This window comes from Anabas testudineus, chromosome 1 (genome assembly GCF_900324465.2).
Source record: "Anabas testudineus chromosome 1, fAnaTes1.2, whole genome shotgun sequence".
In the NCBI taxonomy this organism is placed as follows: domain Eukaryota; kingdom Metazoa; phylum Chordata; class Actinopteri; order Anabantiformes; family Anabantidae; genus Anabas; species Anabas testudineus.
The window spans coordinates 23,939,728-23,964,264 of NC_046610.1; the positions used below are offsets into that span (position 1 = coordinate 23,939,728).

The 24,537-nt window shown below is 40.1% G+C and overlaps 1 protein-coding gene across 6 annotated transcripts in view; it reads left to right on the forward strand.

Annotated features, from left to right (window-relative positions):
- The window catches only part of rptor (regulatory associated protein of MTOR, complex 1), a 151,109-nt gene that overhangs the window by 76,071 nt on the left and 50,501 nt on the right, over positions 1–24,537 (forward strand). For all 6 annotated transcript variants that reach the window (XM_026359910.1, XM_026359914.1, XM_026359909.1 and 3 more), the window contains exons 8-12: positions 2,861–2,920; positions 10,770–10,870; positions 13,355–13,499; positions 19,591–19,666; positions 21,440–21,541. In XM_026359910.1, coding sequence (XP_026215695.1) covers positions 2,861–2,920; positions 10,770–10,870; positions 13,355–13,499; positions 19,591–19,666; positions 21,440–21,541 — 484 coding nt within the window. The remainder of the gene's footprint in view (positions 1–2,860; positions 2,921–10,769; positions 10,871–13,354; positions 13,500–19,590; positions 19,667–21,439; positions 21,542–24,537) is intronic.

A 24,537-nucleotide genomic window follows, 5' to 3' on the forward strand; every position in this document is an offset into this window, starting at 1 on the left:
TTCCATCACACCACGCCTGTGGGATCTTGCATCTCTCTGCACAGGGTTTCGGTGAAAGCACGCTCTCCCTGATGCAACCTCCTGCTACGTCTGTGCTCTGTTTACTTTGGCCCGTCTGTCTCTTTCTGCCAGACTCCATTTTTAGTTAATCATCTCTGTTCATGTCTGGGGATTCACCATTTCCCTTTTGCAGCAAACACAGACAAAAACATAAACAAAATATTTAATCTTTGCTTGAGCTGAAATTCAAAAGCAAATGCAAAGCAATCTTGTATTGTGTTGCACTGAGGAAAAACTGTTTGCCGTTTGTCGTGTACCTGTGTACATGACAAACAGCAAAGCTCTGCCATAGATTAGGCACATACGGGCTTGCAATCAATAAGCTGCTGATCATTAGGACGTTAGAACAAGTTGTCCTGGTCACATCCTTCCTCCTCTTTGTGTTGTGAGTGTCAGGCACTCTTAGGGCCCATGCTGTTCTTTAAAAAGACAGTAAGTCACGCTGCTGCCATGAGGGATCTCATTATTCTCCATCAGCAGGAAGAACCTTTGAATTAATTTGCCAGTACTTATTTCACAGTCTGGATGGATCACTTGTTGGATGCTAAGTCCCAGTCCATGCATGACTTCTAACGCGGTGGAACTCAAATTAGCTTCCAGGCAAGAGTCACGGCACCAAGCGTTGGTGGAGAAAACTGAATCACTAACAGTGGATAATAACCAAGCACCGATGTCAGGTGGAGTTTGGAGGCTGAGGAAAATGTGTAAAAGACAGAGCAGAGCTTTGACCTCATGATTTTGTTCTTACTCTGTTTTAGGTATTAAACCAACTCTGCTTTCATCAGCTCAGTCAAACCCAATACATATATTTGTCTTATATTTAAGTCTGAACCTCTTGTTAAGATTTAATTTTACAACTGATAATCATGTTTGTTAAATAAAATTAAAATGATGGCTTGGTTAAATGTCCAAAAGATCCTTTTCTCTCTTGCGATTAAATTATCCAAACAGCCATCTTTCTTCATTTTACATGTTTTATATGGTTTAAATGGGCTTTTGAAAATTGGCCTTAAATGTGGCTCATGTAAGGCTGTCATGGTCAGGCAGTATGGCGCATGACAAGTCAGATTTTACTTGACAAGTGAACGAAAAGTATAAGAAGGAGAAGTGAAATCAATTTTCAACCTAACAAGGGATTTTACACATTTTTCTTCTTGTTTCTGTGGCTTTTATGACCTCTGGTTTGTTACTGCTCTCTTTTAACTCATTTAAACTGCGTAGCAGCTAAAGAACCCCCTTATTTGCCTCTGAAGCTGTCCATCCATCCATCCATCCATTCTCATCCGCTTATCCGGGGCCGGGTCGCGGGGGGAGCAGCTTAAGCAGAGATGCCCAGACTTCCCTCTCCCTAGACACCTCCTCCAGCTCTTCCGGGGGGACACCGAGGCGTTCCCAGGCCAGCCGAGAGACATAGTCCCTCCAGCGTGTCCTGGGTCTTCCCCGGGGCCTCCTCCCGGTGGGACAGGACCGGAAAACCTCCCCTGTGAGGCGTCCCGGGGGCATCCGAAACAGATGCCCAAGCCACCTCAACTGGCCCCTCTCGATGCAGAGGAGCAGCGGCTCTACTCCGAGCTCCTCCCGGGTGACTGAGCTCCTCACCCTATCTCTAAGGGTGCGCCCAGCCACTCTGCGGAGGAAACTCATTTCGGCCGCTTGTATCCGCGACCTTGTCCTTTCGGTCATGACCCAAAGCTCATGACCATAGGTGAGGGTAGGAACGTAGACTGACCGGTAAATCGAGAGCTTTGCCTTTCGGCTCAGCTCCTTTTTCACCACGACGGACCGGTACACCGACCGCATTACTGCTGCCGATGCACCAATCCGTCTGTCAATCTCACGCTCCCTATTTCCCTCACTCGTGAACTCTGAAGCTGTTTATGACCAAAACAAAGCTAAAAGCAGAGGCAATCTTTCACCATGTGGCCAATGTAGTTTTAATTTATGTGGATTTATGTGTTTGCAAAATTCAAACAAAAAACAATTACAGCAAATATATAAAAATGAGTAAATCACTAAGGATGCACAATTATTTCTGGTAATATTTCAATTGTGATGTCATAACAATATAAGACTTGCATAGATATCAAAATACAGATATTAATCATATAATGATGTGATATCACATGATATCATAAATACAGTGAAACCCAACTTAGTAGCATGAATTAACTCGTGCTACTGAACGTTACCAACAAGTTTGAGAAAAGCATCAAAAAACAAAGTCAAAGCTGAAGAAATTTACTGGGACAATAAGGAAAAAGAAGTTTTGACCTTATGTTGAAACCATCTAATTATTTTTTACATTGTAGTCTCCAAAGTCTTTGTTTATTTCATGCTTTCTGAAGTTAATGTGAGCCTGATGATTGCACGTACACACACACACACACACACACACACCAGACACCCCTGCTCACCTCCAGGTGTGCTGTGACTCGCTGTGTGTCTGTCGAGGCTGGGAGCGCCGGCTTGCTGTGACTTACAGCTGGTCTGACCTGTCAGAGCTATCAGCGCACAGTAAACAATAACCCCCATGTCAGGTGTTTCAGAAATACGACAGTGTGTGTGTTCCACTCCCCCTGCAACTGCGACTCAGCTAATGTACACTTATCAACCTTCTCAGTGGTTGGAATCTCTGAAACGCTTGTTTTTCATTTGACTGTTTTACCCGTTGATTGTCTCTCTCATCGCTCGTAAAGTTTGTACTCTAGAGGCTAATCTTTTATTGCTTTGTCTAGTCTGTGAACACCTCTTGTTTCCCTTGCAACTCTTATCAGCAGCTTTTCTCTTTGCCCCCCCACAGGTTTTGTATGCAGAAGAGTGCCAAGTTGGTACCAGGGGTGACGTTAGACCTCATCGAGAAGTAAGTGGCACTCCACAGCCATCCTGAAACAAGACAACAACAAAACAACCTCTGTCACAACTCTCTTACTGTCTCTGTCTGTATCTCAGGAGGGCAAAGCCTATAGAGATCATTATCCTGCTTTCTTCATGTGTGTCTCTCGCTGTCTGCCTTCCTTTCTTTCCCTTTTGCTCTCACTCCTCCTTGTTGTCAGATCTCTCTCTGTTGTGTTGCCATCCTGCAGGTATAATTCTCTGCCTTTGTTTCCCCCCGCACAGCCAAAGTGGCAGTCGTTTGGCAGATTTAAAGCTCCACATTTCTTCAATATACCTCGCGTGTGCCAAGCGGCTGAGCGCAGAGCGCCTCTTGCTCTTAGGCACACTCAGATTGATATAAGTGCTCTGTATGGATGTCATATCTAAAGTTTTAGTAGTTTCACAAAACCATCAGGGATGACTTTTCTTTCTTTTTTTTTTTGCCCTTACGTGCGGGGGAGAGTAAAATGACACCTATAAACTAAGATGGTTGAGGAGACCTGGTTTTAGAAGAAGTAAGTAACTTAAAAGTTGACTATTACATCTCAGCAGAAACAAAGTACATCGTGGTGGAAAGTGCCTTCAGGTGTTAAATTTGAAGGTTATGTTTGCAGCCTCTTAATGACGTTTGTTGCTTCTCACACTCTGTTTGCTAAAAGTAAGTAATCATTTAGTCGGTTTCAGCCTGTCACTGACAGCCAGGCTAAGTTTGTGAGCGTCCATGCGCATCTGTATCCTCTGCTACACTTTAATAAGATTTTGGCTGAGGGTGTGTTAAGGGACACAGCGAGTTTACCCCTTGTCCTGTGTGTCCTGAAGAGTTATTTTCTTGGTGCTTCTGACTCCAGTGAGCTGGAGCTGTCTCACAATGACACAATTTTTCTCTCCTGTCCAGATGTAATGTTTTGATGTGCTCTACTTCAGAGATCCATCAACATAGTCTGGTAAACAAGTGGTAAATTGTCAGTTTGGAGCCTTTGTTTACCGCAGCTTTAAAGAGAGGCCAGACCTTTATTTGAACTAATAGAAACATGTTAGAACCATGTCATAATGTGAGTCAAGACTATTCTGCAATCTGCCACATCTCAGATAATGAAGAAAGAGAAGTTTGAGAAGTTATGTCCATTAAAAAAAAAACAAATTGTCAATTTGAACACCTGAAGTCTGGAGCTCATAGAAATCCTCAGAAGCCTTGTCTTGACATGTCTTCAGCTACTGTTTCTTCTTGAGGCATTTTCATCATCAGCAGATACAATCCATGCTCAGTTGGATTCAGGTTGCACTTGGCCTTTGCTGTACAGTACACTCCACTTCTTTGACTTAGAAAAGCCTTGGGTTGCTCTTTGTAGGTTATCCATCTGCACTTTAATAATAATTCTGCTACATGTCCACTTTTGTGTTTTGTGTGTGTGTGTGTGTAAACCCACTGTATTTACTTTGTCTTCTCTTTGTTCTCGACTTTGACGCTGATATGTTTATTAGAATTATGGAATTGGCCACAGTTGTTACACCAGTCAAGCAAACAGAACTATTACTGCTTTTCTTCGTGGGCTTTAATGTGGAAAGTGCATGATTTTTTTGCCAAGTTTGTTTTCACATAGAGAGAATTAGTTTTGATCATATGGGCAAAAGTTAAAATATACAAAATGAGAAAAAAGAAAAAGCCAGAAAAACCTATTTTGGGGTATTTGTTGCACGATGTGACTTGGTAGTTTAGGTGTTCACTATCAACTTATTTCCTGTGTTTCTACAATATTAATAAGGGTTATTCATAATTTCAGCATTTATTATCTACCTGCACCGTATTTTTCACAGCTCTTTCTTCAGTTCTTCTACAGTTTAATTAACTTAACAGCTTGCAGTTTTGCTTTCATCTCTGTTGCCCCGCTCCCTTCTCTCACCTGTCAGAAACACCTCTTCTCTTTTCCACTGGATAAATATTGTGCAAGAAATGCCCTAGTGCTGTGTCTAAAGGTACTGCAGAGCTACTCCCAAGGCAGTGACGAATACCTTTAAAGAAACAAGCCTGATTTTCATTTGTCTCCCTCATTTTATTTTCCTACATTCTGCCTTCTCAGCCACACCAACATCAGTCGGTGGGTTTGATATCATTGAAGTTCTCTATTCATGCCCAGAACGTGTCATCTTCTATCACTTGTCACTCCAGACGAAAGAACGGGCTTCTATGGATTGCTGTATGGGGATTCAGCACCCTCTCACACTGGCGCTGGTAGTTCTCACCATTCTCACCCGGCCTCACTGTTGTATTAAACACAGAACAGAGATGTGACAGTTTAACAATAGTCTTGCAGTCAGTCTTCTTCACCTCAAAATGAAATTCAAAGTCATTCCTATGGAACTCAAACAAACTGGCATCTGAGCACAAAGCTACAGCTTTTACAAGCTTCACCAACCGGCCTTTGCATGTTTGAATTAAGTCCGCTTGAAACTAATGCATGCAAAAGAAACATCCGGGACAATTCCTTTGTATTGTAGTTTGTAACAGTTTCTCATAATGTAGAGCCACGACTAGCAAAGGGGAAAAAACAAAGAAGAAATCCTTTAAAGATGGAAGGTGAACCAGCCATACACAGGTCATTCAACTTTGTTTTATGAAATCCAGCTCTGCTCTTCATGTTAGCTGTCTGTTTTCACACAAATACATGACAGGGTTGTATACTAATAGCAAGGCAGCAAGGTTAAAGCAGAGTTCTGCAGCAGCAGCATGCTGACCTTTTCAGTATTTGTCTGTGCTTTATGTGCTGCTGAAATTGGATTTGAATTGTCAGTTCTAAACAATATAGAACAACAGTAATACAATATCCAAATCACGACATACATGACCTTGAATTAATGTACAAGTACGGACATACAGTATGAAGGGTGGGGCTCCACATGGAAAACAAAAACTTGTTAGAAATGTCCTTAACATCAATGTTTTAAAAACACCCCACAGATTTCATTTGGTGTTATAATAAAAGGATATCTCTTGACATTTCAGCAGCACAGAACAACACAGGGGGAAAGCTTCAGTGGAGGGTTAAGTTGCTGCTTAAGTTGCTGTTTTAGTTCATTGCTTGTCCAGCATGTTGTACTGAGGACTAAATGTCGACTCAGCTGATGTCCCTCAGAGTTAAATAATGAATGTTCTCTGAGCTCATAAAACAAAAATGGATCTAAACCTGTTTGCCATCTCACCTCTGGTTTATGAAGCTGGGCAAGCAGTTGAACCACAGTCAGGCATCAGTTAACCATTCATGGGAAATGTCACAGGGACTGACATTGGTGACCAATCTCTCAGTTTTGTACTAAATTATTAGTAGATCTAATTTAAAAGAGTTGGAGAAACTGATGTCTCAGCATAAAACACATTCTAATTGTCTGTCATAATTTTTCTTTAGGTTGAACATTTCTGTGTGTCGGGTAGAAATATATTTCGATGCCTGACACCTAAAACATCTGGTTTAATAAATGAAAAGCTGTAAAAGTTATAACTGAAAATGTAGTTAGATCTCTTTCAGAACACAAATTATATCACAAATATCACAATTTGATGTTCAAGTGTAAACACCTCATGATAGGGAATGCATTTCAGCAATTTCACAGTTTTTTCTTTACAATCTGTCTCATATTTTAGCTTGTTCTTATTCTGTACTCAACAAGCAGTAATAGCAGGAATTTCGGGCTTTATTTTAAGTTTCTGGATGCCATATTTTTAACTGTCCTATCTCATCTTTCTTAGAGTTTGACACAATGATAACCTTACTGTAGCTTCTGCAGCACAACTCGTCAGCTGACTTGATCGTATCCTAGCAACACCACCACCAAAACTCATTTCAGGTTGCTTTTTCTTTCAAGGCTTCAGCAGAGAGATGCAGAACTTGCACGTCTTGTAATTGGTCTCAAATATTGTTCAAAGAAGCATTTTTACTTTGTCATAATTTTTCAGCTGGGTCCTGATCACACACGTGATCATGCATGACCGAACAACGAATGGACAGCACAGTCACCGACCACTCACTGAGCACACATTTACACCATTTAAAGGTCACACACAGTTAGAAACCACGTGTCGCGCACTCATCTCCCCCGAAATATTACAAGCATTTGTTGTAAAGCCTATTCAACATAATAAGAGCTTTGAGTCGTTGTGTGCTGTTCATTTGTTTATTAGTTTGATCATTCCTCTTTCTCTGCTCCATCTGTCCACCCTTCTGTCTCCGCTTCCCACATACATCCAACACACATTCTGGCCGTATCCCACCACAATAGCCTTTCAGATGGGAGTCACGACGCACGGTGCATGTGGATTTTACCTACTTACGATATGTTCAGTTTCTCTCAAGCTCAGTGTCTTACACACAGTCTTTAACACACTCACTCGTTTCTACTTTCATCTCTCGTGGGGCTCACGTAAGTACCATAAGATGGCCCTTATCTGCAATGTTCCTTTTTTCACCATGAGTCTTCCACCCCAGAGGGCATGGTCCACTGCCTCCCTGCAGTCTCACATTGTCTGAAACCCCTTTCTGCTTTCTGCTCCTTTCTGCTCTACTCACCACAAGGTGTGTGGGGTTAGACATCATTATAAAAAGAATCATGTCACTGTGATGGTATATCAGCATTTATAATACTGAGGAGATACGTGTTTAATTACTTCGTCAGCCATCCACAGACATGTCAGAGATGTAGCAACACAGCAGCAAAGAGATTTGGCACTTTGCTCCGGATCAAAGCAACAGCTTATCTCTCCTATAGAGGACTTTGTGACCCTGTTCACATCCAGCACTGCTTATCCAATCATACTCAGGTTGGTTCTTAATCCAGCTGAGGTCAGGATGATTCATTTAAGAATCATCATCAACATGACCCAAGTAATTGACTGCTAAAATCTAAACGGATGCTTCATAATTGTCAATAATGGAGCCAGCTACAGCATTTGAGCTTCATGTTCTGCAGCGGTGAAATTTTCATCAGCAGTACTAGGTCAGGCTTGAGGGCCAACAGAGACAGACAAACATTCACACTCATATCCACACCTATGGGCAATTTAGAGTCACCAATCAGCCCTAACTGTAGTGGGAGGAAGCCATGCAGACATGGGGAGAACATGCAAACTCCACAAAGAAAGGTACTTCTTGTGGTGAAGCGTTTGTGCTAACCACTACAAGTGTCTTTGTGTCCTTCTTCACTAGTCCCTTACTTGCATTGTTGCCCTGTCTTTGAGAATGACCTGCTGTAGGCAGCGTTACACATGTGCCATATTCTTTCTATTTTTTTGCTTATATTCATATTATATATATATATATATATTCAGTTCCATTTTCTTGTTCTTTTCTTGTTTTCATTAACCTTTCTAACTAGTTTCTTAGACTTTTTCTTTTGTCTTCATGGTTTTGTTTATGAATATACTGATTCTTCAGTTACTGGACCTTCCAGATTCAATCCTTAAAACACATTCTCTTTACTCAGGCAACCTCCATTTACTCAACTGTGTTACTTCTTAAACCACTTGGGTCCACCAGTGACAAGTTAGGTTACTTTGCAGAGATCTGTGACACTGTCGTTTCTTATCAAAAGGCCACATTGAGTAGATCATGATACAGTGTTGCACTCTATACTCTAACACTTTTATACTTTTTCATAGGCACTGTATAGGTAGACAGGTACTTTTGAAATGAGTTGTACAAGGTGCTTTACAAAATGTTAAGATGCTTTCAAGAGTTGCTTCATTATATCAATGACAGCAACCTTCAGAGACTCTGTTATCAATCTGTTTATCCATCCGACCACCAATACACTGTTTTTCTCCCATACTCAAATATATTAAGCTGGATACAGCGCAAGGATATGAACTGCTGAGTGCTCATACTTGCTGCTGACTTGCCAGACTCTTTTGGCAAGCACTCAAAGTGCTCAGGAGCTGACTGGCTCTCATCGTTTTATCTTGGGCTTGTACCTGCCAGGAGCTTCACAGCTGCTGTTACTGGTAGAAATGAGAGGTTTAGGTCAAGAAGAGTTCACACACGTACTGCATGGAGTTACGAGTAATTTGGTGTTGATTGACTTAACGTACTAGCTGCCAGACCTTGTTGCTGATTGATATATAATATTATGATGATAATAATAATGTCTTTTTCCATTAATTTCAATTGAGAAACCTTTTTATTGCAGAGTAATTTCTTGACTGATGATGGTTACTACATTTAAAGCTTCTACCTGATGATGAGAAATGCTCTTGGCAGTGCTCCAGTCCACCAGCTAATCATTACTGTACCTCAGTGTAGAGAAAACATTTGAGGATGACGTGTGGGATGAGAATGAACTGGAAACTGGAAAACACTTTAGGATGTCATGACATATTTTATCCAGTCATACTGACATAGTATACTTAGAGAATTTGTTGTTTACTTTTAATCATCTTCATTACAACAAAGATATTCTATCTCTTATCACAACAACGTCATAATGTTCTAAAAAGATGCAGAATAAAACGCTAATTATATTGAAATGACAAGATAATTGTCATGTTATCTTCAAAAGTCAGGGAGGCCTCTCAGACATAAAATGATTTTGATCTTGTCTCCTCTAATCTGTCTCTTACTCTGAAACACAATGTTATGTGTAAGTAGTATTGATAGCCATAAAGCTTCAGGTTGTGTAAGTGCTTTATTATTTGCTTCATTTAAAAATGTAATTTAAAGCCTATTCCTCCTTTTTGCTTTACATGAACACCAGATCAGCAGCTCATATAAACTGTAAAACAAGTATCTGTAAGCCAGCTAGTGTTTGTCCTCATTCAGTGTGTTCCCTCATTGCTTTACATAGTGTTCATTAAAAGGCATATGGCCACGTGTATTAAATGTAATTTTCTGGGATTTGCTTTGTCCCATCTCCAGGGTGCTCCCACTCTGCCATCATGGAATAAATCAAATTTGGTTTTTACATTCCAAACTACATGTAGGATTTCCTGTGAAAAGCAATACTTGGTGTAGACATATCAGTGAATATACTTCTGTAGTCATGTCCACTTCAGATTTTGGAAAAAGTGTTTAACTAGTCATGATATCCTTATTGAATACTAAAGGATAGACATCAGTAATGAGATGTCAGTCCCTGAGGTTCCTTCACTCCAGTCAACAAAAGTAATGTTTAATATGCAAAATTAATACAGTCTACATCCCAACAAAAACTATTTAATAAGATATTACAATGAGATAGTAAGGGCACATTAGAGAGATGATAACCACATAGAGATTTAAAAAGAAATTAAAGCAGCTTAATAGCAGCCTTCCAATTATAGTATCGTACATGACCATGGCTGTCTCTGAAGATAGCTTTACCATTAAATGACGCAAGTTGTAAAGGGCCACTGATAATTTAACATGAACATTTGAGACACATTTGAGAACTTGTATGGGTGTACTATGTGCACTAAGTTTTCTGCAGTTGTGGAAGGCCACTGCCATTCATATTGATATTAGGTGATGTTTAGGAAAAACATACAAAACATGTATTCTTGTGCTCCCCAGTTTCTAATATTTAATTTCCCATTTATACTGTATAATAGAATTCTTGTGACATTGGAGGTGGTCTGTTGAGACAGCTTATTAGAATTGATTTATCTGACATACAGCATTATTTAAAATGAATGCTACATTTTGTCCATGCATGTGACCAACCAAATGTTGTGAGTGCCTGTCAATGTGAATTTCCTCAGATGTGTTGTGGTAATACTACTGAGCAATCGCCATTTTGTGCCCTGAGTCAGCAATGTGACATACAGTGAGTGCGGCTGACACAGTGCCATCTGTGTTATGTTGTGTGTGGTGCAGGATCCCTGGCAGGCTCAATGACAGACGCACTCCCCTCGGAGAGCTCAACTGGATCTTCACAGCAATCACTGACACGATCGCCTGGAATGTGCTGCCTAGAGGTGAGGCGTTATGCACACAGACACACTCTTTAATGTTACAAAGTTAAACCTGTTTCAGCATTGGTTATCACAACATTGTACTCACCACGGCACAGTAATTGTTGAGGTCTGAGAATGTAGTGTCATTTCTAAAACAGTTAATGGGGTAAGAAACAAAAGATCTTCCAAACAGCCAATTGCTAAACCCCTCCCTGATAAGCAATTAAGCAACCATAGCTGAGCAACAGTAACTAGGCATGATGAGCTTGTCAAGCTTTAGATTTCTCCACGTTGAAACAATTTTCATTGGAATTGGAGGGTAGGATGCCTTTTTTTCTTGCCTTCGCAAAGCTAAAACACATAATTCCTGTAATGTAAAAACCTCTCTTTACAGTTGAACATACACTGTGTTATATTTCTCTTCTGTATTGAAACTGGTCCTAAATGCAACCAAAGACCAAGGGCCGATGATGCCAGTGCCATTTGCAACTTCCTGTCAGACGTTGGATATATTCTCGAAAAGAATTATCTATAAACCATCTGTGGTTGTCAAGAGTGGTGTGAAAATAGTGAGCAAACAGCTTTTTTAAAAAAACATTAGACATAAACAGACCTAGGTCGTTGGTTTTCCGTTCAATGACTAATAAAGACAATTACTACTGTGACTCGCTGGTATAGGATACACGTATATTGCTCACATGCTGTGTGACACAGGTGTAGAACTTATCTGTTAGTTGGCCATTGGCTGTCATCTTAGTGGTGTGTTCAAGTGCTACCTTTTGGCCCAGATTAAAGTGATGTCAAACAACAGTTGGCCTTCATACCCACTAGTTCATTGAGGTCAGTGTCTAAGTCCTAACATTAGTTTGTTCTGCCCTTTTGTTTTGTAAAGGGAAACCAAATTCAATAATTTTAATAATAAGACCCAAATTAAAAGAAACTGGAATTACACTTTAAAGCACAATCAAAGCAGCAAGCAAACAAGAACAATTTTCTTACTTGTGTTGAGAGTGAAAATGAACTTGTAAAGACATCTGAGGCACAGTTGTGAAACTGTATAAAAATCTTCATTTTCAACATATCTAGGCAATGATGAAAAATGAAATAACCCATGCGTTTCAGCTCACTGGGAACCCAAATTAGGGCACCTATTAAAAGCAATACAGTAGTGTAGCATCAGCAATACTAAAACTTTGAGAACATCCCAAGTGGTAGAAAATGCTGAAGATGTTGACATAAAATGCTAGAAATGCAGTAAGCGCAGGTAGGCTCCTCAAATTGAGATAAATAGTGTTTAGAGTGTCTAGCACAGTAAATAGGGAAATCATTTCAACTACATCTTGATAGTCATATAACCAAATATATATATTGAAGTAAAACTAGGTTGACACAAACACATGCATAAACACACACACACAGCTTAACGTTACCCTTAAACTCAGCTTGCCCAGATGAACATACACCCATCACTCTTGTTTTCGAGCTGTATTTGTCTTTTGCATGCAGCACACATCGGTTGTGTCATTGCTCACCTGTGTCTTCCACACACAGGTGAGCACTTTTAATCACATCCTCAGACACAAACAGAGGCACACACACACACACACACACACACACACTTCTCCTGAGACAAACTGTATCCCAGCTAGAATAGCAATGTGACAATGCTGATGGCTTCCAAAGCCTTTTAAACCCCCAGGGCTCTTCTGTTAATGAAGCAGCCCACATCTAAGAGGATCCCTGTAATGAAAGCACTGCACTCCTAATCCAAAGCTCACACACACGCTCACGCACACGCACACACACACACACATTTTTATATGGCAGACAGTGTGAGGACACTCATTGACATAATGCATTCCCTAGCCCCCTACTGTTGCATAGGCCATGCTCATCTCATGCTCATTCAATTTTTAATTTATCACGTGTACTTCCTCATCCTAACCCTAACAATCACAACTAACAACAACTAGCCTCAACCTAAGCTTTACTCTACTCCTAACCAAAACCTAATTCTAACCCTAAATCTAAAACCTAGTCTTAACCCCGACCAAATAAAATGTCCTCACTTTGTAAAAATGTCCTCAGTTCAATGGTTAAAAATTGAAATGTGTATCAACACCTACACACACTCTTTTACACAAACAGGGGAATCACAGTCATAAGCCACAGAGATTGGCATGGAATTGGCCTGGCCCCATTAAAGGGAATTAGTGAATGCATTAATGAGCTGATGAAAATATGACTGCGACACAGCGCTTTAATCTGCACACCACTGTCCTCTACATTCTGTAAGCATACACACAAACTACCCAGTTTTCCCCTGGAAGTGGCTGCTTTGCTCTAATTAAACTTCCTTCTTTTACCCAGTTTGATTTCCATTCACTCACTCAGCGCCCCATTTTCCTCTCTTGTACTCCTGTCCTTGTGTTCATTTCATTTATTTGTCACCCCTTCATCTGTCTCTCATGTGATGGATAATGTCTATTCTCTCTCCGTCTTTAGACTTGTTCCAGAAGTTGTTTCGTCAGGACCTGCTGGTGGCCAGCTTGTTCCGCAATTTCTTGTTGGCAGAGAGGATAATGAGGTCTTACAACTGTACACCGGTCAGCAGTCCCCGTCTGCCCCCGACATACATGCATGCCATGTGGTAAGTCACTGGAGCAGAGCAGGGTGAGGGCTTGATGTCCTTGACTGTGTACAGTCACTGCAGGTATAAAGAACAAGCAGCATTTAACAGTTATGGTCTTTGATTAGGGAAGAGACACCGTCTTCTGTTCTTTAGGTTATAGTATATATTTTTAATGACTTTAAGTGGACCCATTAGAAAAAAGCCAATGAAATAAAAAGAAATGCTATCACCCTGGTCAATTATGCACAAATGGCAAATCTACCTTGGGGCTAATTTGCACAAACGTTATGGGTTCATTTATTAAATGAAAAATCCACTATAAAAAGGTTTACTATGCCTTAAAAACAGCTAGCAGCAATGGATTTTGTGTTCTTGTGACCATTTTTTCTTATTACCATAGGTAATTGGAAAAACAGACCATGCTTTGCCACATTGACATATTTCCTGCAGTGCTAACTACTTTGCGTTTAGTTTAAAGAGTTTATGGGGATTTTCTTACATTCTTGTAAGCAGGTTTTTTTTTTCATTTGTCTTGACCAAAGTAAAATAATAAGAATTTATCACAGTGTCAACTCTGTGATTGTAATCTAGCACACAGACTGGGGCTAACAGCCAACATTTTTTGTTAAAAGTGCTCCCCTGGTCTCTATATTCTAAGTTTTTACGCTGTAATCTACACCTTATTAAACACTGGTAGAGACAGAGAAACAAAACAAAATAGATAAGCTAACAATGTGTTGGTGTACCGATCGGCATTACAGCTAACCAACAGCTTCCTTGTTGGTTAGCTGTTAGCATGCGATGTTAGCAACACTGAAAATGTTGCACACATCTCTGTCGTCAGTTGTGTTTAGTCACACACTCCTCCCTGACTCAGAAACCCAGGTGAGTCTTAGATGTTTTGATGACTTGCTGAAAAGAGTAATTTTCATAACTGAACTAAACTTTTCATAACTTGTCAGGAGAAACTAGCTTTTCCATGCTTTTAATAGCCCAGGTAGCTTAGCTGCTGAAACTAATACATCAAATATAACTCCACAAAACTGAGTAAGAACGAAGCCCAGCATGTTTGAAAAAATGTGACAGTATGTGATGAAAAAGCTTAACTTGAATGAATGTTGGATGTGTTTTTTTTCCCCTGCTTTTGCTACTTAAGTTAAGCTTAACACATCCATTAAATTATTATTTATCTTGAATAAACAGGCATTTTTACATATTTACTGATGGAGACATAACTATGGTGGAGTATAACGTCTGAACTGAACAGAGACTTGTAGAGAGGTGTCGCATTTAGTTATGTATACATTTAATTTAACCATCTACTTTTGATCTGTAATATCTATAATAGCCTTTGCCTATTTACACAGAACTCCAGTATTTTTTTTACTTCACACAGGTACCAGCTCATCATGTCAGATGTCTCGTGTGTTATACGTCATAACATAATATATATATAACACTTGTTGTTTTTGTTGTTTGTTTGTTTTTTCAAAACCATGCTAGTGGATGCCCTGTGAGGATGTCATAAAGGTTTATGGTCACAAATTCAGTTTCCTCCAGAAACAAAACAAACTTTGAAATCCTGTCTGTTTCTTTACAGGTTGTTAAAGTATCTGCTACCGTGCAGTGCAACCAAAAAGAAAACTTAATTCTTACTTAGCACAAGCTTCTCAAACATGTAGATTGCTGTATTTACACTTAAATACATGGGATATTGCCAGAGGTATTGGTGTCACTTATTTAAAATCCCTGATCTGTAATTTAAAAGAGGAAAACATGTTTGTCTGTTAGGGTTGCCTGTTTTAAGACAAAAGCCATCTACGGTACACAGCAACAAAAAATAACTCCTAACTTCTTAAAAATAAATACTGTTTAAGGGAGAGTGAGCCAAAACATGTAGGTGTTTTATTTGCTTCGGCCCTCTAGCATATGCACGCACCTCGTTTATGATAATTACCACTATTGTTTTTCTCATTTATTTCTGTATGTGGACTTTTGCAAGTGCCGCTATATGTGTAGCTCTCTTTTTTCCATGGCAGAGGCAGCAGTGACCTGAATGCACCATACACAGACACAAAACAGACTGTAATAGAAAGGCTGTTATTTCTACTGCCAACACACAGCTAAGGTAACAGCTGAAGATGTCCACCTTGGATTGATAGCAGCAAGAAACATCCTGTTCTCAGAGGAATATTAAGACTTTTTGGGACATGTTGGACATCTCCGGCTGTAGCAGATTCAGGTTAAAAATACTGTTGACCAGTGTACCAGTTGACAATTGTTTTTAGTTTAAAAGTCCCTTTAACTCACACTGCTTTAAACCTGTACCAGACGCCTGGTGTTTTACATTTTCCACCATCTTACCAATATGTTGAACCTCTCCATATTGAATTTACATGCTCCTCCACACTGTGGAGAAGAAACATCACATCATCTATCTCCCTTTGGTCCCACAAACACCTCTCCCACTATCTATTGTTTCTTCTTGGCCTGCTATAAATGCCTCTCTCCATCTCTCCCACTCATTATTTGGCTGGTGTTGGGAAAAAATAAGCAAAGCAAGCAAACAAACAAAAAAAAAACGCCCCTCTCACTCTCTTTGCCTTGAGGAGCGACTTGTTGTGTAACACCCTGGCATCACTTATTGTAAAGAATCCTGCTCCTCCCTCCTTAAGCAAGCAATAGGCTTTCTTTCTGGCTGATAAATGCCCATTATTTTAGATTGTGGATATATTGGACTCTTTATTGCTAAAGAAATTTGGAGTTGCACGTTGTTTCACAGCAGCACATGCAGTATTAAGTAGGACAGAGAAACGACAGAGTGATGCTTTAAGACTAAGAGGAAACAAGACTGAGAGGACAATAAACAAAAAGGAAATGCCATAGATAAAAGCAAAGTAGAAAAATAAAAGTTTGGATCAGCATGGATATATGTGTGTGAGGGTTAAGGGGATGGAGAGACTGAATTAAGCAATTTGGGTGCTTGTTGATCGATGTTGGTGCCTGAACACAAACAGCAATTGTTATTCAAATGGAGCAGAATAAGGGAGAGCAGATAAAGCAAGGGCTGATTACTCCCTTGTGGGCAGTTTCAATGTGTGTGTGTGTGTGTGTAAAGGGGTGGGTGTGGGTGGGTGTGTGTCTACTCTCTGTGTGTGCACATCGCTGCAGCACTCTCTGCAGGCAACAGGAAAAAGAGCTTAGTCAGCTGCCAACTGGTCCCCTACACTCCTCTGTTGTCAGCTGTCTCCTTATCTCTACAATGACTCCACACCCATGCACATACACATGCACTCAGGCGAGTTTTGGTGATAACTTAGTCATTCGTATTGGCAGGCATCACCCGAGTTAATGCTGTCATCTCAAAGAGTTTGGCAGCTCCCTCCCTGTGAGCATGTCTTCACTGATTTGACTGCCCTATCTGCTTGTTTCCTCACTGTTGGATCACATAAACACCAGCAGGGATGGATTTACGTTGGCAGTATTTCTTCACATATTCCAATCCCAGTAACTTGTACATAAGTAATAAAACGTGAAGAAATACCTCTCTGATTCCTTCTGCCTTAAATTATTATTTTCTGAGTGACCTGTCAGCTCAGTTTTGTCTCCACATCAGGACCACAAAGGGTAGTTGCCTGTCATATACTGTGTGTCTGTAAGTCTTATTGTAAGATTTCCTTAGTTTAGGGCATATTGTAGTATTGGTCAATACTTTCAGATCACTTAAAAGTACAGTGATGCAATATTGAGTATAGAAGGGATCATTTTAACTTTCTGAACTGAGCTCTAACTTCAACTGCTAAATATCTTTTCAGTACATATTTTAAAAACAGAACTAAAATCAAAAAAGCACAAGGTCTCACAATGTCCAAAACAAAAACAGAAAGAATCTTATATAATGAAAGAGATGAGTAATACAGTATTATACTGACTTTATGCAGGCACTTTACAAAGGAACTAAGCAACAGCCATACGCATGATGTAAGAGTACATTTAGCAGCATCATTACTTCATCAAGTGGAAAGCTTCAATTATAAAACATGAAAAGAATGAATCCAGTGTGTGATGGAGGGGGAATGAGGAGGTTCCATTCAGTAGAAAACATTTGTTAGCGGCAGTTAATCAAGCTAACACAATATGATAGGGTCAAGGTCACGGACAACAGCTGAGATGTTTTAAAGTGAGACTGCAGAAGTTTTGCTGAACAGTAGCTGATAAATACAATATTATGATGTATGCCATGATATAGTGTAAGAAAGAGCAAAGGCAGCCAAATTATTACCACCAAGATGAAAGTCCTACAGACAACTACTACAGACAAGTTAAGAAATTAAGGAAGACAGTCATTCCCCCATGACATAGAGAAAATTACCCACAGAAAACAATAACTGAATTTTAAGGTGTTTCCTCCAAAACTTTGAATAGATTAAGCAAATTAACCCACTGACATATGAAGTGTTTTTTTTTACGTGCGTAGCCGGGTTTTAGAAATGTTCAGCAGCAGCAGCAGCAGCAGGGTTCAGCCCTGCAGGCCCTAACCTCTTTAAAAAGTTCTCCCCAAAAAACCTTTTGGACTTTTTTTTTTTTCCTGCACTGACATAAAGTGTGTTTTATGGTAATCACATCTAAACAAATATCATATACGGCTGCATTATTTGCTAATTGCAATGTAAGACACTAACAGGGCAGCCGAAGATTTTGCTTTGGTTTAGCTGATGTGTACACCATCAATCAGAATTTTACAAGGTTTAATTTCTTTCTAAATCAGGCCTCATTTGGCAGCGAGAAGCCTCGTAGAATGAGCAGCACCTGTTCTTAATATTGCAGGACTGTGTGTTTTGCTCAGTTAAATTTTCTATGTTTAATGACAAATGTGTTTCCTCCCACAGTGGCAGCTGAAGTTATAAATCCTTTCATTTGGGCTGATCTTGAACCAGCTGACATGAATACAGAAATAAATGTTCTTGTATGTGCAACAAACATGTTACACATGCATAGCAGCAGTACATCTTCAACACTGTGCTGTTGACCAAGACTGTGAATCTATTATGCCACTCTCAACTAATGGGAAAATCTGATTAAGCAGCAGAGTCACAGACAGAGTAAACTCACTGTCTCTCATTTAGCATCGCATTACATTGCAGTGCATTGACTTGGAACATGAGTCAATCCCTAACTCGTACTAACTAAGAGGAAAAAGCCCCATCGAGGCCCCGAGCTCAATTTGCTGCAAGAATAAAGAGCTGGAAAGAGAAACGGGCAGAAAGAGAACAGAGAAGCTGCAATAAGGTTTGATGTGAGTTACATAACCCCATGAATTAGATATGATGGCCATGAGAGAAGAGCTAGTGTTTAAAAAGGGATTAAAGGCTCCTTGCTGCCCTCTCCAGGACCCCGGGCTGGTTATCTAAAGACGTGTACGTGCATGGGCAAGAGCACCAGGGTAGAAAGCATGAGTTAAGAAAAATCAGTTTGAGAGATGTGGTGAAAAATCCTGACAAAGGATTGACTGCATTTCTTTCAGTTGCTTCAGTTCATACATATAAAAGTCATTTTAAACTGCAGTAAATGTGTTTTGGAGAATGAGACCAACATATCCAGCGATGTAACCTTACTGCAGGTATGTTGATGCCATGTAATCTTGTTACGTTAAGCAACAAGTGAACAGTCACTTCGTGAAGCTGATGTGTTGGCACCAGGGAAAAAGAACACGTGTAAGGATCTGAATGAGTTCGGGTGGTGATCTGGCAGTCATTGGCGTTCACGGGTTAGTGATGTGTGAGGGGAGGGAAGGGAAGTGCTACCGTAGCACGTATTGTTAGAAAATAACTAGTAAAATATTGTTAGTAACTATAACGTGTGTGTGTGTGGAACTTTATGTATTTTGGTCACAATTTAAGAGATTAATACACAAATCTGTTGAATCTATCTATTTAGTCATTTAAAAGGTACTCTACAAAACAATAGTGTCTCCAAGAAGTGAAGGGGTCTGAATACTTTCTGGGTAAAATATCTGAGTAGTTCTACTCCTGGGTATCAGTGTCAACCAGACAATATGTGTGGTTGAAATTTATAATGTAATTTCTGTGTGTACATTTTCTCTACATAGGCAAGCGTGGGACCTGGCTGTGGACATCTGCCTGTCTCAGCTGCCTACCATCATCGAGGAGGGCACTGCCTTCAGAGTAAGTGTGTGTGTGTGTGTGAGTGTGTGAGAGAGAGACGGCTAAACACTTAGACCTCCTCAGCTTTACTTTGAAGATGCATTTGACTGTGTTTGTGCCAACATGTAGGTGTGAGTGTGCGAGTGTGTGGGTGGTTTTGGGACATCTAGCATTGATGGATAGCTCTTATCCTGGATCTGTCCACCACTGACGCCTCTAAACCTCAAACGATTCTTGTCTGCACTGCAAGTTCTCCACCAGCAGCGTCTACAGCATCTCTATTAATCTCTCAAACACACACACGGTCCCAGTGGATAACATTGTAAAATGTCAAGTCTGATAATTCAAGTGTGAGTGTCAAATAAAAAATATTTGCAGAAACCCCTGGCCCTGCACTTTCAGACACTGGTGTGTTTGTTATATTTACTGACATGGCAGGGGACTGTGATGGAGGTGCTGTGTGTGTAATGGAAACACACTGCGAGAGGCTGATTGAACTGACGATATCTGCACCAATACAATCCTTCAGTCCTCATTGTTATGTGACCGTGTGTAAGTACTTACAGATGCTGGACCGACCATTGAGCAGCAACACGCGCTTTGTAATGCAAACTACTCAGAAAAGTGAAAACACAGAAAAAAGTGGGACTGGGGCAGCTCTCTTGATGTTAGCACTTTTATCTGGGCCTTTTCTCTCCTCCTACTGGCCCTCGGAGGTGGGCATCTTCTCCATCTCTCCCCTGGGAGCAGTTTTCCATCCTCACTCCTCCTCTATTTTCTCTTGCACTCGGGCTGAAAACACTTACTGGCACCATAATTGATCCTCTGAGGACTACTCAAGAAGATCTTCCCTCTCCGTCTTGCTCCCTCTTTCAGGAACCTTTAATTTCTCTCTGATCTCCTTTAACTGTTTATCTCCTCTTTCTGTCAGCTGGATTTTGAGCCGCAGAAGAAATATTGTACACAGTAGACTTTACAGATTTAACAGTTTTATTTTAGTAGTTGGTCAATATTTAAAATTGGTAATAGTGCCATACTGCACTTTTACTCTCTGCATTTTGTTCAAATAGAAAAAACTGATTTTTCTTTTTTTTTTCTTTTTGGTATCATTACAAAACAGCATATTTTATTCTACACTTTCTATATTCTATAGTATAAGTTTACACATCTGTAAAATAATCAAAATCCTGCATTACATTGTGTGTTTGATATGTTTTAGATACAGAAGCTCAGTCCACCATAAAGTACACCCATGTTTCCTGTAGCAGAATGTACAGTATGTGAGTGTGTGTATAGAGTTATCAAATCTTGATTATGTGCACATTCATTTAGCCATCCAGTCACAAAGCGTTGATATTTCCCCTCTCTACATCCATCAACAGTCTACAATGCTGTCGTAATTCCCACTGCAATATTAACACTCGCCATGATCAAAAACTCTGCAGCCAGCAACCAATCAATCAGTCAGGCAAACTGCCACAGTCGCAGCAGAGAGAGAGGAGAGGGAAGATGATTATGATAGATCAGGATTTATGTTGTTACTGCAGTGCAGTGTCACTTCTGATCTCATTGTGTCAGGGCTTTTATGAAATGATAGGCTAGTCACTGCAGACTGCCTCATTATGTGTGTGTGAGCGAGCAAGAGAGAAACAGAGTGAGTAAGCACATGAAATTCTTCAAAATGGTGTTAAACATTCTGTGCGTGTGTGTGTGTGTGTGTGCGTGTTTGTGTGTGTGTTTGTGTGTGTGTGTGTGTGTGTGTGTGTGTGTGTGTGTGTGTGTGTGTGTCCACAGCACAGCCCTTTTTTCGCGGAGCAGCTGACAGCGTTTCAGGTGTGGTTGACGATGGGTGTGGAGAACAGAAACCCTCCAGAGCAGCTCCCAATTGTATTACAGGTACATACACAAACGCATCATGGTTTCTCTTTCTCTTTGCTCTTTTTTTTTTTTTGAAAATAATGTGCACGCATATTGTGTGTTTTCTAAGCACATAAATGAAAAGACTACATCAAGAACACACACTGGTGCTTAAAACACACACACACTCTAAGCACTTAATGACTTTGATAAGAAGATGTATTTAGGGATCTGGGTTGAGCTTCTCATGCATTTATAAACAAGTTAGATGAATACTGGGGTGCGAAATCTGTTTTACATCTATCACTGGTGCAGCTTTCGAGAGAACAAGCTACTGTTGCACATGATCAAACAAGAAATATTACTGTATTTCCCAATTTCTGCACCAGGTGCCAGATATCATGCAAGCATTTTCAGCTGATTGGATCGAAGAATAGTTTGAACGTGGGACATTTATGTACAATAGTTTTTTGTATTAATTGGTTGTGAAATGTGATCCGATCTTCACCAAAGTCACAAATGTCAACAAACAATATTTCTAAGATGATAGAAAAATGATGGTAGACAAGTAAACGCTAGTCTTCTGATGTCACTAAACAACAAATGGAGTTTGGTGTTAGCCAACCTGGAGTCCAATCAATGAACTGAGATTGGAGGTGTGGTGGGCTGAAAAAAAAGAGTCCACTGCAATTTTTTCATAAAATAGCACCTATATGAGAATGGCATTCATTCCATACCAGTGTCTGGTAAAGTCCTACAACCTGCCCATATACTTCTGCACAATTTGGTACTAATGAGGTGATGACCTGAGTCCTGTTTGATTTTTTTGCAGTAGTTGTATATAATTACCTAACAGCAATGTAAAAAACTAGTGGAGAACACCCCAAAGCGCATTAAAGCAGTGATTGAAATCAGGGTTATGGAATCAAACACAGATTTTTGAATGTTCTTTAGTGAAAACATTATCACCACTGATTTCACTGAGTGATTTCCTTTCATTTCTTTGTATAGTTTTCTTTTAATTATTCAAAAATTTCAAACACTGTATCATTTTTATTATGTTTATGTGTTGTCATTTTCTTTAATTGTGTGTTCTAAATACCAATAGTTTTATTTAGAATTTAGGAGAAACAAAAGATCGTTACAGGAAGTGAAGTAATTGTTATTCGACTTAAATGCAAACTAGCACAAAGTGGCCTGTTGAAGTCTACTGCAGTGTAGAAGTCTACGTTTTGCTGTGAAAAGGAGCTACATTGTGTCTGTCTATCTTTCTCTCACTGCTACAAAGGAAGAAGCATCTTCTATTTAAGAGTAACCTTTATATATAAGTGCATATACAGTAAACATAGCCTCTGTGAGAACTACTCCACAGAGTTCCCCAGATTCAAAGAGAGCCCAGCCTAGTAGTTTACTACCCAACATGAGGGCCTGTAAACTGGACAAGCTGTTTTCCAACACATAACTTAGCTGGACAAAACAAACAAGTTGTAAAACCTTGTTGCCGCTGTTGTTGCTGTGTAGGGCAGATACATCCCCGGACCTACAGATTTCCCAGAGCCCAGCTACTGCCAGCTGCTTTGTATCTGCATGTGTGAACACACTGTTATTTAATTTTTCTATCACCCTCCTCCTTGTTTAAACATGACAGAACACTCTTTCCTTGCGCCTTTAAACAGTATGATATGCTGTGCAAAATTCTTCTTCATTGCAACCAAGGCTGTGAAGACGACAGTGTCTGCTGCATTTTCTCTATAGTGGTGTTAAATTTGTTGGGGGTGCTTTAATTGGGGTGAATTCTTGCCAAAACTATGTAGTCTACATTAGCTGTTAAGTTACAGCAGTTAAATGTCTCTCCCTTCCCTTCCCTTCCCTTCCCTTCCCTCATCCTCCTCCCGCCACTACTACCATCACAGAGTTCTACAGTTGTGGTGTTATACTATATCACAGTGTAGTAGTAGTGTGCCGCTGTCCGTGTTGAATGGTAATTTCTTGCTGACTCAGCACAGTGTGAGCCGCAGCCCATCCATACAGCAGTTCTGTCGGGAGCTGTTAAAAGCAAAGGAAAAGGCAGACTGATTGGGGAGTGCTGTGTGTGTGTGTGTTTGCTGTTGATGTGGACATGTGGGCTGAAGAGGAAGTAAAGCTGAGGTAGCCTTTGTCATTACACAACATTATGCAGCTTTGCATAGTATATATCAAATAAACAGGTTTCATACTCTTTTAAGCTTGCAGTTGTATAAGTTAAAGGCTGGCATATTTACCATTTGATGCCAAAATAAAATATAGTTCAATTTGAAAGATAAAAAAGAGTGACAAGAAACGGGCAACAGAGAGAAATCCATCAATAATGTGCTTTAATGAAATGAGCAAAGGAAGGACAACAGAGCTCAGGAAGGAGGGATGCGGTGCAGTGTTGTCTTGACAACAGCCATTTCATCCAGGAAGGATTAACAGATTTTAGAAAGGCATTACAGTGTCTCTGAGTTCCAAAGCTGCGGTCACAGCAGCACATGCACGTTCACACCCATTTGGCTTTCGTTGCCGTCGAGGTGAATAAGACGTGCGTGTGCATTATATAATAACATGCCAGTATGTGTCTCGTTGCTCGTACACACAGCGTGATGATAGGAAGTGCTTACTCATCACATGAAAGGAAATTGGAGTCAAGGTGTTAGGCAAATAATAAATGGAGACAAATAGCTATACACACACATTCTCCTGCATTTGAATATACTGGAGCAGCATTGCTCAGGGAATCTGTTACAATCGAATGGAACATACATGCAAATGTGTTATTTGAATCATGCCAAAAAATTAATTAACATCTGTGTTAAATCCATTTGAAAAGATTGGTTGTGACAAGGAGAGAGAGGTTTAGATCTGATTCTTTTGTATTTGGCTTTTCTTATTCCTACAAAATGCACACCTGCGTCTCTCACACACACACACACACACACATCCTTGTTGCCGTGCTCTTCCTTGTAGCCGGAGGCAACCCTGGGCTGGTCTTCCCCCGGCCTCCTCCAGTTTGTGTG